We start from the raw sequence: 18,768 nt of genomic DNA on the forward strand, positions 1-18,768 counted from the left end.
GTCGGTAAAGGGGGACGATAGTGTAAAACGCAGACTGCAGACTTCAGAGCGGGGATAAAATTAACAAACTGACGTCAGTTTTTCATGCGTCTGTCCTGTTATTGATCATGAATTTCGTCATAACGTTGTCAAAGTATTTCAATTGTCAATAATACGTCAGGCGCATGAAAAACCAGCGTCAATTTATTTTTTTACAATACAGTCAAACCTCTCTACGACGGCCACCTTTGGGGACAGATGGAAGTAGCCGCTATAAAGAGGTGGCTGTTATGGAGAGATAGGGATGTAATATGACACCTGTTTTTTTCGGGGAGGGGATATAATGTTTTTATACTTATTCCCTTACTATAGCATCGAAATACCTAACACAATCAAAATATATCAATAAAACAGAAACAGAGACCAACGACGCGCGGCACGGATCAAATTTCGTGACCTTTTACAATATAATTGTGGTTTTTGTGGACCGAGAGTAGCCTGTTTCAGGCGAGAAACATATAGCAGATATCACACGGCGGCGCGAAGTTATTTTCGAATGATAAAGACAATACTTTTACGAACGAGCGCAGCGAGTGAGTAAATTACTGTTTAAACACGAGAAAGAGAAAATAGAATTCCTATCTTCAAGCCACCGTGTAATTTTCTTTTCGCTATGTAGACAAACTGACTGCTTGTACACGGCAAACGTGTGAAAGCGGGAAATGACGTCATCAGTACCTTCACCTGTGAGGACATGGTTCAGCAACCTTGTTCCCAGGCTCTCTCTCCTCTGCCTCCCTTGATCGAGGTAGAGAAGAGAGAGCCTGGGAACGAGGTTGATGGTTCGGTAGGCCACTCGAGTCCCGGATGTCTCCTATAAATTTTACGAGTGGTGTATTTTTCAGTAAAATATTAGTGTCTATTTTGTAAAGGGCTTTCTCCCGAGTTCGTACCCATGCAGATCCCTCGCCTCATTAATTCGCCTTTCGCTCTATCCCACAAATCGAGCCTGAAACAGGCTAACCGAGCCAGTAAAAACGAGGCGCCGAGGTTCATTTGCGGTTTCTTCAGATCACTTCTTAAGTGTTTTCTAGCATAAACTATTTTTTTGAGTTTTCCTTCAAACGTTTGAAATCAATTTCAGTCAGTACATCAGAAGCAAGGCCTAAAATATAGTGACTTGAACCGCTAGGAGTGAGCAGATGTGGCGTTACAGTTTGTACACAGCTCGATATTTTAAAGGAATCTTTCTCCTTTATCATGTTCTCACTAGCTATCTTTGTCCAATCTCACCATGACCAAAAGATATCTTTAAATCTGCGGCTTATTATGCAATTTATTTTGTTTTTTTATTTAACCCGAAAGGTCGTGTAACCACATTTTTAAATGAAAATATCAGCCGAAATAACGTGAGAAAACACTTTGAAGAAATCAGCCTTGCAGTAATCTCAAAATCTTTTGGAGATTTTACGCGCCAACCACTTCTGCCTTTCCTCGAAACTGCCCGCCCGAGATGAGCATGGGGAGGAGTTACTGCGGGTCACGTTTTTGCCGCACGTGAGTTTCGAGTCGAAAACACTCACGCGTACCGTACACGTGAAACAGGTGAAAGAGGCTAGTCCAAGCCGCGATCGCATTATGTAACGGTGTATGTTCTGCTCAGGCACTGTTTGTTTATTTCTCGTTTTTAGCGAGACTTTAAAGTGCATTCGATCGAAGATAACTGATTATTTGAGGCAAGATGTGCGATTGCGAAGTTCTCAAAGCTAGCACTCCCGACGGTACATCGAAAACTAGTGAATGGTTGCTGAAGTCTGGCAATTTTGCCACGAACGGCTGCGTTCACAAGCCTTCCTCTTCAGATGAATCATCGAGGAGTTCATCGCCGGTGAAGAGTTCTGAGGTAAAACTGGGAGGGAATGAATCTAAAATAACCCGTGAAATTCCTCGTCGCCACCGCAAACATCGTCACGCAAAATCACACAAGAAGAAACACGGTTCTGGACTCGAGGCATCCACGGACAGATTCAGGAGAACAGCAACTGTTTTGCGTTGCTCCGGACTTCTTCAAATCACGACGAGTATCTCTCAGCTTTTGCACGAGAATGAAAAACTGCAAACTGAGATCGACAAACTGAAATATGAAACGAAAGAACATAGCATTCAGCTACAGAGACAATTACAAAAGAACCTAGAAGCGGAGAGGGAATCTAACGGAACTTGCAGTCAGGAAGGCCAGAAGTTACTCACGAAACTCTCACAATTTAAGTGGAATTAACGCACTGAACTCACGCAATCTTTATTTGCATGTACAGTTAGGAAATTTTGTGTCAATGGGCGAAAAACAGGTCGGTAAACAAGGCATATACTGTATATTATCTTTATACCATGCTTATAGAATATTACGTAACTGGCGATGCATATTTTTTTTTTAATTTCTTTTTTAGGGGCGGAGCGTGGGTGGGGAACAAAAAGAACATCTGACGGGCGCGCACTTCGTTCTCGGATTTCTGAATGTTTCTCGCCATATACCCAACTAATAATGATGTGTAATGATGTGTTGTAAGATTGTATTGGATCTACCTGTTTTGTGAGTGTATTGTTATACATGGTAACCTTGTACATAGACATCAAATAAACATTGAAGGAAAGTCAAGTCACATGTATCTGATGAGGCAGTGCAGATGAAATTCCACATCCCCCACACATCCTTGCTGAAGTGCCAAACAGAGGTCCACCTGGCGATTTCGAGGGCAGTTACCGAACAATAACATCTTCAGTCACTCGTACATTTACAATTTTATAAAAATATCTATAAATAGAACGACAGGAGAAATGAATTATTTGAGTCTGGAGACTGGAACAACCGGAAAGTTTCCTAGTCAGTTTCCAGGTATTGTAATCGGTTTCGGTAGATATTTAAGAGAAGCCAGAACTGATTTATGCGCCATATCTACTGCCACCGTTGTTGCGACGGAGTCGAAGTCGTAGAAATCAGAAGTGCAGATCGATGCAGAGCTGTGCGATCAAGTGGAAATCAAATCGACGGAGTCGGAAGTAGAATACCAATATTCCATTTACCACTCCGTCGCTTATGACTAATAGTGAAAACTACATCGTCGGAATCGCAAGCCGAAATTGCTGGCATTGATAATGGTTGCTTTTTCCCGTTTCTACTTCTGACTCCGACATAATATAAAGCGACGGAGTCGTAAATGGCCATGGTTGGGGATCATTCGCGGTCCGGGGATCATTTGCGGGCCGGGATCATTTTCGGGTCGGGGTCATTTGCCGGCCGTACATCTGATTTTTCGATTCAAATTAGACACCAGCCTTTAACGAATCTCCCATGATGCTTTCTGCGCATTAAATTAATATCACTGCAGGATAGGATAAGGAAAAGGGTTGAAAGCCAGCGTTAGGAATTTAGATTCGACCACCACGCAAGCACCAAAAGCGGCTTCTTTATGTGAGCTATATAGAATCTTTAATAAACTCAGGAACTGTACAGACATGCTTTTTTAATCGATCTTCATTGAGTTTTTTCTATAAATACTATACAATAAAAGTAGCCTATAACAAGCCGTCTACCAATGACTGGCCTGCATAATTTTTGGTAATGTTGCGCTCACCAGTGGAATAAACCTGACAAAACATTCAAAAGACGGTAAAGATCTGATATAAGGAAATCCGCAGCACTACGTTATCTGAGCCTGCATTCAATACTTCAGCGAACATGACCAATACTTCAGCAAACCTGTCAAAAGCCGTAACCAGGCCATTTTCTCTTGAGTTTAACGAAGAATAGTCCCACTATGAATACTTTCTGTAGTATTTAAATTGAACCCATCAAAGCCCCGTCCGCTTGATGTAACTGCCTGTTTACCCAACTTCCGCGGGCTAAAAATTCACATAAAGGAATTTTTAACCAGGGAAAGTTGAGCACACAGACTGGAATCGACATTTACTTAGAAGACTTGTCTAAAATACTCTGAAATGGCAAGGAGAACAGTAAAGTAATCAGGCGGCCTGTTAGTAAGTTATCAGACAACCCAGCCATTTAGCTAGACAATCATTTAGCTGAGGAAATCACTCACTCGATCAGTTAGACAGTGAGTGAGTTAGTCGGCCAATCAGCCAGTCAGTCAGTCTGTAAGTCGGCCAGTCGGTCAGTCAGTCCGTCAGTCATTCAGTTGGTCGACCAGTCGCCTAGTCAGTTAGTCGGCCAGTCGGCCAGTCAGTAAGTAGGCCAGTCAGCCAGTCAGTCAGTTAGTCAACCAGTCAGTCAGATAATTAACATATAAAGATATACAATATACTCAGTTAGTCAGTAAGTCACTCACTCACTCACTCGCGATCGTCAGTCTATCGTTCAAGCGGTCAATCATCATTCACTGGCTCACTACTGGCGTATTAACTGACTGACTGATTGACTGATCGACCGACCGACCGATCGACCGACCGACAGACCGACAACCGACCGACTAACAGACCGATTGACTGCTTGCCTGGACTGACTGGCTTATTAACTGAGTGACTGACTGACTGACTGATTGACTGACTTACTGGCTTACTAACTGACTGACTGACTGACTGACCGACCGACCGACCCACCATCAGACAGACAGACTGACTGACTGACTGACTGACTGACTGACTGACATGCTAACTAAGAGGATAGAGCCGGATATGGCTAACCTAAGTACTCAGTGCTAGAGAAAGTTACAAGCCTAAAACCAAGATCATGATGATGACAGTAGAAAGCCAAAACAGAAATGAGAGGGTTCACGAAGAAATGTTCAAAACTCTGTGACTTGGTGCAAACAAAAACAACAACAACACTGAGAAGAAATGAGTTAGTCTGCGAAATCTAAGGGAAGTCGCCTATGTTATACCACGTTAGTATTCATTATTGTAAGTATTTTTCTAGAATTCAGTTTGAGTGTCAATTAAAAAAATAAGCATGCTCTTTAACTCAGTGGTCCATTTTGACTTATGATGTTAACATAATAGTAGTATGAACATTTCACGTCATTTAGTTGATCAAAATTGCTAGTTTGGGTGATTCCTTCCCCGTAACCGACTACCAAAGCCAAGGTGTCTTAGAGAAGTTAAGTATTTACGACCGACCGTTCATCAGCAATCGTGGCAACCTACAATCGTGGACCAAAGGCCTTGGGACACTTATGTAATGTAATGAATTAACTGAGTTTTACCAGAGAAGTTTGAAAAAAGCACTGCTATCCTCTTAAAAACACGTTGCTGGTCCCTCCCCCCCTCCCCCCACTTAATACAATGTTGAAAATCAGGAGAAATTGCAGGTACTAGTTTTCAACATTGTATGTGGGGTGCGGAGAGATGCTAGGCAGGTCTAATTGTATTCGGGTTTGGCGTGTGCGCAAAAAAGCGCCAAAAGTGCAAATTGTGTCAAGACGTTTGACCATGATTGTAGCTATGCCAAAAAACCGGTCAGAAGTTTACAAATACATTTAAGAATATAGTTGAACAAATCAAGTTGACTATGTGTCACTCAGTTTGGAATATTTGGCGAAGACAGACACGAAAAATAAAGTAAAACTTGCCAATTGTTACCGACTCAACCAAACACAAAAGATCACAATGATCTTCTTAAGAAGTGTGACAGCGTCACCATGCTATTTAATCCCTGATGAAGTATAGACAGTGACTACTGAAATAGGTTCAACGTCAAGCTAAGATGAAGAAACTCAGAGTATTAATTCTCCAAAACCTTGTCTTACACAAATATCGAGTGTTTACACAAAATGCCAAATTATCCCTGTTGCCTTTCATTACATGTGCGAGTCGTTGTCGGCAAAGAAATTCTACAAAACACTTTAGAAGAAAAATCAGTTCAGAGCAAGAATAGTTTTGCCAGTCGAATAACTTTTACTACAGTTAACGACTTCTTATGACTTCTGAGTATAACGGTCAAGCTCGAATCGCATCGTATCGACTCGACATACTATGTTTGTTTGTTTAACTAATACAATATACGAGCTGGGGCCTTCGCGACCTAAACTCGACAGAAACACTCAAAAAGGAAATATATAATGGCAATATATTTTTAAAATCTAAATTAGAAATAACCAAAAAGGAAAAAACACGGCCAACAGTTGGCATTGAACTAAGTATTTCTGGGCGTTGTCGCGATAGAAAAGAACTTGGAAACTGCTTGCACGAAACAAACAAAATTCAGTACGGCCGAATACCATGTTTCGAATATAAATATGACTTACTTTTACCAACGATATATCATACCGGAGCCCTGTGAATATCTCGAGCATCGAAGGCGTTCAATACTTCGATAGTTGTACTCGCAATCTCGCAGTATTCCCGGTTTGCAACGAGGAAAATCTTTCCGACATTTTGGGAAGATTTTCGTTGGAATACCAGAACATCATTTGTTGTTTCTCTGTTTTCCCGTGTTTTTCACCAATGAACCTAAGTTAAAATCGACTTTCCACGGCCTCGTGTCATGGTAGATATCATATGTTTGATGAATGAGCGGTTTCAATAACTAGTGATATAGTATTGCATGGCATATCATATTACTTATATCTTCGCACATAACAGGTGTTTTCACTTTTAATATCCAATCTTCGTGTTTAGTTTTTTTCGGAGACCATTAATCGACCCCCACGGGCTATTTGCATAGCATATGCGGTACGTTTACTCTAAATTCTTTTATTTCTTTAGCCGTTTAATTAATCTGATAGCCAGTAGCTAAGCAGAAACCAGCAGAATTACTTTGAGCGAAAACTAGACTGAGGTGATTCTGATGACCGCTTTCATCACCTGATCATTCGCAAGTAATGACCCCTAACTTAATTCGTTCTGAAAAAATATTGCAATATCCTTCGCGTAATAATCGCGAATTAAAATGACCTCTTATCATTTTGTCGCCTAATTTGACAGAACCTCATCTAAGAGGCGGAAAATATCCCTGAGTGATATTTGATAAACAATCTCCCTCATCAAGAATTTGAATACGGCTCATTGATTGTACAAACAATATTATGAAAAAGAAGCAAGTCCCATCAAAAATATCTACAGCCTTGGAAGATATATTTTTACTACAGAGTTATTTAGAGCCGGGAAAATCGTTATGTAACATGCAGAGTGAAAAAAGTTCAGCTATATCATTTACTATATGCAAAACGCAAGGTGCACTAGGTGTAAATTAATAACTTTAACTGGAAAAAACAACAAGCAGACAGTTTTTAAAATCGAGTTTTCTTTGAGATCGGCTTGATGTCAGAGAGGGTAAGCCTGTGATGAACGAGTTTGAAGCCGCTATTATTTACGTGACTTGAATGACAGAAATTAAACATGCCGACGAGTGGCAAGCATAATAATGTTTTGACTAATATGACCGCTATTTGTGTGGAAATAATTAAAAGTGCTCGACCAATACCGTATTCCAATTCCGAGAAGGGTGTACTTCTAATCACAATTCTGTTGAGCAAAACCGCTAATAGAAACACTCCAATAGTCTGGTTTTGTTGTTTAGTTGAGACACGGTCATTGGGCTTTTTCTTCTTCAGAAACTACGCACATAAAGAATAAAAGCAAAAAAGAAATCTTCAGTTCATAACTTGAGAATCAAAGGGCTGAAAAGAAAGAGTACAAAGAAATGCAACACTTTCGTGTTTTCACCTTTTTCTAAAGGCGAGCAGCTGAAACTGGGGTTTGTTTGTTAAATAATTTCAGTTTTTCATAGTTCTTTAGCGCTTTTGAAATGAATCTCGCCCTAAAGATAAAGAAACCATTCGTTTACTGACAGCTACCGCCGGCTGGCTTGAAACAGATGCCACGGGTGTCTGTTGAAGTTGTTGATGAAGATGAATTTGAAGAGAATAAGCTCATCTTACAACGTAAACTTGACTGAAACATGTATCGGCTCGGCTTTTTATAATGTCCAGAAAAGTTTTTAAACTGCAGTCGCTATTACACCTAGGCTTTTCCTGTTTTTTAGACTATAAAAACGTAATACATGTTGGCAAGAAAGAGTGTCAGAGTGCTTGCATTACAAACATCTCATTGTCAAAGAGAAAAGTCTCAAGGTTTTCTAATGTTCTCTACTGTCTGAATAGTTAGCAAAAAGGCAAAAATAAACGAAGAACAGTCCGAAAAAGATACCGAATTATTTCTTTTTTGCGCTAAAACAATGCACGCATCTTTTGAGGGGCGAAGTTTCAGTTCAGTCGTAAATTTGTGATCCAGCCGTAAGCTGTAAAAAATTACAATAGTCAAGAATCATGGAGACCTCACGAACGTCGCGGAAAGCATTTACAGGACCGAATAGACATTTCGCATGGCTCAAAACTTGCACGTCTTTCATCTTTGCTAACAAATGAAACGAAGAAAGACTTTTCATTCATTAAAACAATAATTATCGTCGATGAAACCCTTAAAAACTCAGTCAGTACTGACTTAATGTTTTAAACAATCAACTGTTTTTTGTTGTTAGATGGAAGCAGCTGTTTCAAGCTTCTTGAAATAACGCTCCGATTTCGAGTTAGTGAAATGATCTGAAAAGAATATTTTTTTTTAAAACTCGATCTAGAATACGCTTAATACGTACAGATACAGTACATGTACTCTTAAAATTGAGGGCTTCGCGCTTAGTTCGACTCAATTCGACACAGATCTTAGGAGTATAAACTTCTGTCTTTTTTACTTATCGCTTGCTTTAAGGCGCGTCTAAGAAGTAAAAAGAAGCGGCTAAATCGGGTTTTTCTGGCTATTTCTGAAAAGCCAGGATATTAAAAATAATGAGGAAAACCAGGTCGACTTGCCATTAATGAGCTGAGTTTAATTGCATACGAGAAAAAGACATAAAAGTCTTCACAATATTGTTCTGAGCAATAATGAATGGCATACTCCGAAAAGAAATAAATTAAATCAGAGTTCTGTTCGAAGGCGGTTTTTTTATAGTCCGCGGTTTAACGATCAATTATATTTTTCCTTTAGGTTCTCTTGAAGTAGACTGATTGAAAGCCTTCCTGTTGGATTTTCGAAACAGTAGATTCTCTGGTTTGACACTGATACCACATCTGCGGGGTTTTTTGGTCCGACGTTAATTTTTTTTCCATCGTTTACATTTTTCAATTATACGAGAACGCAAGTTTATTAAGAAGTTATGCAAATGAAATATCTGTTCTGGAAACATCTGTCACAGGGTTTGATATTTGCTGATATGACTTCGTATCAACCCGGAAAACAACGAAACGGGGATTGGCGAGCGTTAAATTTTTGTTAAGAGATTGCTTGAAAAATAAACCTTCCTACGGCGCCTGGAAGGTTAAATCAGAAGAAAGAAAACAAACAATGAGGTGTGAAGAAAGTGTTCGTTAGAAAATTAGGATTTCTAACTTTTTTCTATTCATCAGAATACTGTATTGTGCGTGAACGGCAGGCAGTCCTAGCGAAGGCGTGTTTAACTCATTACTGCAACACAGCTGCACGGTTATCCTATAAACAGTCGTTAACTAAGATTTTTAGTAATTAAAGGCTCTCAATAAAATCTTGGTAAACTACTTACTGCTGCCATGTGCGGTGAAACAGTAAATAATTATCTCGCTGAATGCAAACTTTTCTTCCGCTAAAGAGAATGGTTTTTTAAAACTACAACAATCTCAAAGAAAAGGGAAAGTTTTAATGAGTTCCTCGATGAAAGAAGGACTGTGATCACAGACAGCTGAAAGTTATGCAAAGCCTTCTTTTGGAATGCTTCAAGCTATTCCAGTGTTTGATTCCCTTGATTTTTAGTCTCAGTTTCTTTCTCACAACAGTGTTAATTCACAACTACCTGGTAGAATGGAATTGAGGTGCAGGTCATTGAAATGAATAAAGTATATTTTGCGTACTTGTGTGACACCGAGGAAGACGTGTAAATTTCTATTCAAGCTGTCGCTCAGCAAAAGGGAAGGCTGTAAATGTAAACTTAACTCAATTGTTTCGCGGCGCACCGATAGCATAGAGAAAGTTAAAACAACGTATTGAACATGCAGTTTTTTATACGATAGATTATCGCCCTAAAGGTTCAAAATGGCGTCTTTTCGGGCTTAAACATCTCGGTATAAACACTAAAAATACAATACAAGGGCGTTGTTTCTGAGATTTCTTTATATATTTAACCGCCTGGAACATTTCAAGTGCTTTGATACTCTTTGATTTTCGCAGATTTAGTTTTCTTTCCCATAATTTGCCCTTGTTTTCAAATTTTTCAGCGTTTGTTTTGAAGTAAATGTTTTTTTTTAAGAAAAAAGAAACGCTCTTTGCGAATAGATTCTTTGTTTTTAATACACGATGAAATAATTCAGTATTCAAATTCAGTAGTTTTACAATGTTTTATTCACTTTAGTTTGCTTATCTTGCTGAGCAGATGCGCTGTTAAAGATAAACTAAACAGTGCTCGAAATTCGGACAGAAAAAACAGGAATTTAGTTTTCCAAGCCATTCCGTGGCTCAATAGCTATTAAATTTGTGTCATGAGCAGCGAAAATCGTAGCGATTTGGGAACTTTTGAAATTTTACAATAAATCAGTAGAACTGACCAGGTCAATCAACTTGAAATACTGTGTGAAATGCTCGCATGATGTTTCATAAAGTTATATTTTCTCGGCGAATTAGAGAACGGCCCAACTGGAAGCCCGCAGTAGTTTGGAAAAATGTCGTGCGAGCGACATTTGCAGTAGGTGAGTCAGATTTTCCAAAGCTTCTGCGAATCTTCCAAATTTTTATGCTGGTTGTTTCTAAGACTCGATAGTAACACAGGGAAAAGGTATCATTGTGATATTTGTTGTGCAAAATGCGGCGAGGAAAAGAAAGTGGATGTCACATGGCGGTTAGCTTCGCGCTTCCATACTTTTCTAATCAGCAGGGACTTTCCTAAAGATAGAGCAAAAGCCAAGGAAAGAAAGCAAGCAAAATGAGCTCAGTTATTGAAGCGAAAGGAAAGGAATTCATGAAGTCTTCAGCCTTAGTCCGCAGCGTAAGGCCCAGAGTTTAAGTACAACACTAAGCGTAATGGATGAGTTTCTTTGCGTGTCTAACTAAACTGATTTCACTGTGTCCACTGTCGGCAACATTACGCTTGGCCGAACAACCATCGGTCATTTCTTGTCTTGTGTTTTATCATTTTTGTCGCCTATTTCTTTCGAGAGCAAAAAGCACTAACTCAGTACGGTTTATTCTTTTTAAGTACTTAAAGCTACTTAACTTGACTTTACTATCACCATTTGGTTGTATAACTGCAACCTTCAGAACTTGCTTACAGTGTGTCACTTGCAGAGTGAAAAATGTTGCGTGTATAATGTGATGTTGTATAATGTCATCCTGTAGATTGTTTCTGGGATTATATCTACCGACTTGACTCTGCCTGTGCGACTCCTTCCACTCCAATCGTGCCTTTACGCTCTCTACAGGTCTAGATTGTACTAAAAATAACAAAACAATAATAAATCGTATTTTAAGTTTTCCTGCACAGAGAAAAATTCCACTATGTTACTAAATACGACCTACTCAAGTCTTGGCTTCGTAGCTGAGTCGGTAGATCCGGTCTGAAAGCCCGCGGTGGATTAGCAATTTTTCCGTCTTTGCCTCTTGCGCGTCTAACCATCAGAGAGAAATACTTTGGCTTATTAAATGGCTAGCTCGCTGAGTGGGCAAGACAAACCAAATCCTGGGCTGTGATTGGCTACCCGAGCGGGCACGATGGCGCGATCTTGCCCGCTGGGGATTACGCGCTATGTCCCGCAAGAAAAATATGTTGTTTATCCCATACAAGACTGAAAACCTTTGTTGACTGCTTCAGTTCGGTCCAGGTGGCTCGATATTGGCTCCGTTCTTTTTTGCGTGTTTTTGTGGACCTCGACTCCGTCTCGGTCCATAAAAACGCAAAACACAAACAAACAAAAAAGAACTTGGCCAATATCCAGCTGTCTTGCCGCTTGGCCTCACGCTTGGTCATCAGGCCATCGCCGACAGGGACCACTATGCATTCTGGGAAAGATTTCAGACCGAGTAAGCTGGGTACTAGTAAAATGGCCGCACAGCTGACTGACGAGGTTTGTCTTTTCTCGTTATTTTGTTGAATTTGAAGCATCTTAAAGCTTGGAAATTTTCCGAAGCTTTACAAGGTAAGTCCAGTAATGACATAAATTACTGTAAGGAATAGTTTTCCAGTTTAAAGTGTAAGGATAATGGCGAACACCAAACTTGAACAAGGAAATAGAAATATCACCGACGGTATTCGTACATTTACGACTAATGTGAACAGGATATCGCACTTTGGCGAGAAAACTGACTTTGATCTTCGAGCACAATAATTATAACTCATTCGTTCGCAAAGTTTTACACATGAGATATCATTCTTGCCACTTGAAGATGAAATCATAACCAACGTATAGTGTTCTTTTCATTTTCTGAGCAATTGCAATAAAAACACTCAGTTTTGATTTCTAACTTTGAGCCAGTTCAGCTAATATTAAATGACCTGATGTTTCTGTGTAGATCACCCCAGCACAGATCCAACTACTCTCTAACAATGCAAATCTCCTGTTCAGATTTTCAAACTGCCTAAACATCTGACCACTGCTCCCAAAATTGGCAATCAGGAATGTGGCTAAGAAAAAAACTAAGCGAGGTTATTAACAACCTCAGTTAGTTTTACTGACAAGAGTGCCTTTAAAATTTCCAGAAGTCTTTGTTTTCTAGTTATGGTAAATGCTCCTTAAGCTAGTTACAAAATAGCCAGTTGCTAGCTCTTAACTACAGTACTATAAATGTGCATAATATAGAATTGCATATGTAACAGGGCTTTGCTGTATCTTGAAATTATGACAGTCATCTCTCTAGCTAGGTGGAAATAGGAGACTGATTGCTTTCAGGATTTCAACTTCAGTTTTAATTTGTGATTTAATTTTTTTTATCAAGGTATGGATTTCAAACAACTTATGAAATTGGCCTCTCAGAATAAAAGTCATGCAAGAAAGCAGGTATTGATATTATTAGAATTTTGTAGTCTTTTCTCATAAGTTGTTATTATGATAAATGAATATCATGTCAGATGGTAGTATGTATTCACTGGAGAAATTCAAATGAACATAGAAATATCATATCATTGTTTTATTGATTAACAGACCTTTGACAAAATGTTTAAGCACTCTGATTAGTTCCTTGAATGGCCTGAATAAAAATTATAATTTTATTGTAACCACTATTGCTATACCCCAGGTAATACACGTATCACACCTACTGTAGGTCTTGATAGTATGGATCAAGCACAGTGACGTTGATATGGAAAAGACTGACAATTTATACGTTCTTTAAATAGGAAGGGATGGTAAATGAGAGATTTATTATGTAGCAACTTTACCCAGTCCAATGTTGTTTTTGCAAATAGTGGACCAATGATATTACACAAATTAAGTGATTGCAAGGGCCATACAAGGAGAATATCAGCCCAAGAAATTGACAATACAAACCAAGTGTAGTGAGGTCCATACAAAAACGTTATTCTCCCATGGTGTCAGTTTGATTCCCTGAAGTGACTTCAGACTAGGAGGAACTTTCCTTTGATGATGAGACAGTGCTCTTTTTATTTTATCTCTAAATGCTCCTGTATTCTAGACAAGTATTGCAATGTATTATTGATTATGGTTTATAAATTAGTTGATATAATTCTTTATTATTATTTTTTTTACAAAATAAACAGCAAGATAGAAACAATGTGGCCACCAAGAGTTGTGATGGTAAATCAAAGGATAGCGGGATATCACAAGCTGCTGTTCAGGCATTTCTTGCAAAGAAAGAGATGGAAAAGAAAAAAAAGGCAGGTAGGAGAAATTGACATGCGTTGGTTTTTATTCTATTGATTCCTGATGCCCAGATGTTCATTAGCATTTCATGTTTAAGAAATAGAAAACATGTTTTGTGTTTCTATCGAGTTATGGAAACAAAAGTGGAAGTTTGGGAGAACAAGAACTACTGTGGGAGCACAAGCCAGCTGGTGAGTGTTTCCATAGCTTTTTCAAGTTCTCCCAAACTTTCACGAGTGTTTCCATTAAGCAATTAGATTATGGGCTTGAAATTTCTATCAGGCATAGAAATCGAGAGCAAATAATCTATTGTCAATTGTTTTAGGTATAAATCTACTAGTCATTCAAAACTTTAGCTAAATCCTCTCCACAGACACTTTGAAAATGCCAAGAGGTGGCTGTCATTTTGTCAACAAGGGCACACTGCTACGCTACAGAGTAGTATAAATCTACAAGTGTTCTTTCACGAATGCCGTTCTCTCATTGGCTACGCTACCCACTATCTATTCTGTGATAGATAGTGAGTAACATAGCAGTGTGCCCTTGTTAACAAAATGAAGGCTGCTTCTTGGTGTTTTCGAAGTGTCTGTGAAGAAGATTTAGCTAAAGTTTTGAATGACTAGTAGATTTATACTAAAACAATTAGATTATTCGCTCTCAATTTCTATGCATGATAGTTGACTCAGGCTGCGCCCTTGATAGAAATCTCAAGCTTGTAATCTAATTGTTTAATAGAAACACGACTTTAAAACAATCTGTAAGCAAATTTTCTTTGGGCTATTTTCTAATTCATTTTTGTGTACATGTATACGTGTAGCTGAGGAAGAAGCTGCAAAACGTGCAAGGATTCAGGAACGCCTGGCTCAATCCCTTGGCACTAAAAATGCAGAGTCTGCGAAGGGCGCAAAAAGTGTTCCAACATCTCATGAGGGACAGTGCAAGCCACCAACGACAACCATGAATGAACAACAATCAGGTAGAGTAAACGAGAAACAAAAACTTTCAGAACATAAAGCTTCTAAGACACCACATCGTCAGTCATCATCAAGAACCTCTGAAGCTGATAGAAAACCAACAAGACCTTCTCTGAAACCTGATAGTAAAAACAGGGATACAAAATCTAAAAAGCCGGTCGAGAAGGTGCAGAAAAACCCAGTTAATGGAAAGAAGGGTGCACCTCTTAACTTTAAAGAATTACTGGCTGCTGCAGAAAGGAATAAGCTTGGTGGTACTAAATTGCGGTCTGTGGTAGAACAGGGCAACGGTTCAAAGAAGAGTGGCAGCAATGGGGAAAGCAGCAACATTAAAAAGAGAAGCTTGGAAGAAAAAATTGTCAAGCAAGATAACACTGGAAAGCACAAAAACACAACTGTAAGTACAGATTCTAAGAGACCATCAAAATCAGTTCCAAATGGAAAATCATTACCTTCAGGGAAGGATTCCAGTATGAAAAAAGATTTCAAGAGATCACCAGGATTAGTGAATGGAAGCAGAGAAAAACCTTTAGAAATGAAAACAAAAACTTCAATGGGAGCCATATCAAGTGACAGAAAATTAGGTAACCCTAAGTACAATAATCCTGCTATTGAAAGAAGGCCAGTGAAAGCAGCTCATCTTGGCCAATCAAGAGACAGGGTGAAACTGAAGAGAAAACGAAACCCTTACAAGGATGAAATGGATGACTTCATTGACGACGGAGAGGGAGAGGATGTTCCTGATGTCTCAAAGTATATACGGGAAATTTTTGGCTATGACAAGACAAGGTTTGTATCCCTTTTCTTCAAAAATGTATTCACCAACATAACTCATAATAATAACTACTTATTAACCCAGAGTGAGGTCTTAATGGGAAAATTTCAAACTGAGACCTTGCCATATTGACCAAGAGATAACAAGGTCAATATGGCAAGGCCGAGGTTTGAGATTTCCCGTGAAGACTGAACAATTGAGGTAAATATTTAAGTGGTTTATTAGATGGCTTGTTGCTTTGTTCATGCAGGCCTGTAATCAGCCCATGCCCCAGAATTACCCAATCAGAGGGTGCATTATATTGGCTGCAAACGCAAGCTATATAATAAGACTACATACATGTTTTAACAAATCACCAGCATTATAACATTTATCACCAAGTAACAAGATGTCTAAGTTGCAGGTGCTGGTGTGTGGTGACCTTCGGAGATTCTATACCAGCGCTACGAATGGTTTACAAAGTTTGGCTAACAACTTTGAACTGCTTTAAATCCTTGTCTGATGTTGCTTAATTTTCTCTTTTGCATTTGGTCACAAGAAAAATGAAAAGAATGTAAACAATAATTTTGTTACAGTAATAATTTATCAAATTATTGCTATTTCCTTCTGACAGATTCAATGATGCTGAGGATGATCTGTCTTACATGGAGACTAGTTATCGCCAGATAGAGAGAGAAGAGCAAAAGAGGTTAGAAAATTTAAGGCTATCCTGCTAATCAAAATTTGATAATAAAAAAGCCTTTTTTAAATTATAAGCACTTTTCAATATGGCATTCCCAGTTTAAAGTTTGGTCAATATAGACTCAAAGGGATTTAGCTGAAGCTACTTGTTCTGCAGCCTTGTCCAAAACCGTTACCCTATTTAAGACCAAAACATCTACCCTATTTATGACCTAACCAATAATTGATCCTTAAATCAAAGACTGATGTTAAAGGCACTGTGAAGGGCTTTTGATGATGTCTTATCAATAGTGTCGTGATGAAGATTTGCTTCTCCTAAAAAACATACATAATTCAATTGCAAGACTAGAGTGCAAAAACCATCTTATTTGTGGCCGAATTGGCCAAAATCAATACCCTATTTCTTTAATCATTCTTTGGACACGGTAAAAATTCATCAGGGTTTACAAATATATCACTACAAATTCATTTACTATACTATATAGTTAAAAATTATGTGTTGATAACAACCTGTTTTCCATGAATCCCACCAGTCTATTTCATAAATCCGAGATTGAATAAGTGCGTTAATTTTTTAAGCAAGTTAGCCTTTCTAAGACTGTTCCAGAGGGTTGCACCACTGTAACTAAGACTATATTATGACTAGATATTATTTCTGACCAAAACAGCTAAAAACCCATACTCTTTGGGGTTGCGCATACCTAGTAAAGTGTGGTTGTAATGACCTGTCAAAAAGTTCTGAAAACTGTCTTGAGCCACCTTAATCAAGAGACATTTCAAAATATTCAGGTTACAATCCCAGATATTGTTAACAGTCTGATGATAATAATTTAGTTTGCATGGACTGGAAGCATGAAACAATTTTCCTTTTTCTTCTTTTTTTTTCTAGTGCCAAGATTGCAAAGCTGGAAGATGAAATAGAACACTTGAAAGAGCTGGCTGAACTGAAGAAAGAGAAAGATAGGTTAAAAAAGAAGAAAAAGAAATAGAAAGGGCACTTTCATTAGGAGTAAAATTAGGTCACAAAACCTGGGTACATGATTGTACTTAAATGTGGGATTCCAGAAAAATTAAAACTAAGGAAAGTTTGACAAGGATGGGGCTTTCAAAGGGCAAGGTTTTAAAGTAACAGTAATAATTCACGAAGCAACAGATGTTGCATGATTTGATAAAAATTAAGAAACTTCTGAAGTAAAACCTGGACAAGGTTGTTTCATCACGCTTCCCACCTCTCTCCAGAGATGAGGGTTACACTTGAAGGTGTTCAGCATGCTACATGAGTATACAATTTGAGCATAATTTATAAAATTTTATTTATTTGATAAAATTATTACTTACATTAATCTGTATTTTACGACATGTATGTTTTTTGCATAATGAAGCACAAGGAATTGTAGCACCAGCAAAGACCAAGATAAAATAATTAGTTCTTTTAGACAATAAAGTAAATAATTTAACAGTATTACGGTGGATAAGGAATATTATAATTAAAACAGATTTGCATAGATGTTCAATCCATCATTTGTATCTAAAGTTGCTGGTTTTTATTGCCCTTATTAAAATTTATTGGATATGAAGACAGGAACTACTGATACCCCGATATTTGCTGCCAATTTGTTATGAAAGAAAGTGTGGATTTCACTGCGTTCAACTGGAAACGGTGCTATTAAAAGTGCAAGGTCCAAAATTAACTTGTGAAGTAGGTTGCCCATTCAACAACCATGTTTTCAGACCTAGATGTCCAAGTTGAAATCTAGTCACCAAAGAGTAGAAGTGATTATGCAGTATAACTATTAGAAAATGCTTATGGCTGCACTGCAGTTAACACAATTATAGTACAGTATTCAATTGTAGAGCTGAATAAAACGAGATTGACATACAATGATTGTGTTTATTGTCCATCAATGTAAAATTATTTTTAAGTATTTCACTTTATTGCCATCATCATCATTGTCATCATCAACATGTACATTGTGTACAACGGCATTTCCCAAGCAGAAATCTTGACCAAAGATTATAAGTTTTAGGGTCTTTTAACAACTGTTCATATATCAAGAGGTTGGCAGCTTGAATTGTGGTCATCTAATGAGCAATCACACTCTGTGATTTGATGGTCTGTACTGGTTGACTAAATTTCGGACCCTGAAGTGCCGCATTTGTCTAGTTCTCTCCTTTTTGCAGAACATAGCGAAGGGAATATAGGGGAAAGCTAAAGTGCACTTCAGCTGGGTGATAATTGCAATTGGGTGATAATTTAACCAATTTCCATGTTTCTATCAAGTGTATATGAAACACTATTGGAAGTTTGGACACACAAGCCAAAGACAAGTGTCTGCACATCTTTTTTGAGCTGTTCCAAGCTTAGTGTTTCTAGAACTTGATGAAAACACAAGTCCAGGGCAACTCACTCATTTATTTTAATTATCAAAATGTAAATTCTCAGCTCATGCTTGTTCTGCATTTTCATTGAGTTAGTAGTATGGCATTTAGCATGAACTTTCTCAGAGGGTGTTCT

At 38.3% G+C, this 18,768-nt stretch overlaps 1 protein-coding gene and 1 long non-coding RNA gene across 2 annotated transcripts; one reads left to right on the plus strand and one right to left on the minus strand.

Annotated features, from left to right (window-relative positions):
- Positions 1 to 10,338: 10,338 nt before the first annotated feature.
- On the minus strand, positions 10,339 to 11,937 carry LOC149111618 (uncharacterized). The gene is made up of 2 exons (XR_016207274.1): positions 11,527 to 11,937; positions 10,339 to 11,441 (listed from the first exon to the last, which is right to left on the minus strand). It is a non-coding gene; the product is annotated as an uncharacterized LOC149111618 (long non-coding RNA).
- Positions 11,938 to 12,002: 65 nt separating this feature from the next.
- On the plus strand, positions 12,003 to 18,135 carry LOC110058295 (uncharacterized). Its single transcript, XM_089289234.1, has 6 exons — positions 12,003 to 12,143; positions 12,940 to 13,001; positions 13,721 to 13,841; positions 14,641 to 15,586; positions 16,186 to 16,260; positions 17,143 to 18,135. The coding sequence occupies exons 2-6, from the start codon at positions 12,942 to 12,944 to the stop codon at positions 17,240 to 17,242; spliced, it is 1,302 nt and encodes a 433-aa protein (XP_089145360.1). The 5' UTR covers positions 12,003 to 12,143; positions 12,940 to 12,941; the 3' UTR covers positions 17,243 to 18,135.
- Positions 18,136 to 18,768: the final 633 nt, after the last annotated feature.

Source organism: Orbicella faveolata, unplaced genomic scaffold (genome assembly GCF_042242905.1).
Source record: "Orbicella faveolata isolate gen_17 unplaced genomic scaffold, um_ofav_v1 contig_2, whole genome shotgun sequence".
Lineage (NCBI taxonomy): Eukaryota > Metazoa > Cnidaria > Anthozoa > Scleractinia > Merulinidae > Orbicella > Orbicella faveolata.

Bases quoted from the DNA above. Each gene is read 5' to 3' on its own strand.
- LOC110058295 (XM_089289234.1), top strand. From the start codon at position 12,942: ATGGATTTCAAACAACTTATGAAATTGGCCTCTCAGAATAAAAGTCAT. The intron at 13,842-14,640 runs GTAGGAGAAATT...GTATACGTGTAG, and splicing joins GGAAAAGAAAAAAAAGGCAG to CTGAGGAAGAAGCTGCAAAA. The intron at 15,587-16,185 runs GTTTGTATCCCT...TCCTTCTGACAG, and splicing joins TTTGGCTATGACAAGACAAG to ATTCAATGATGCTGAGGATG.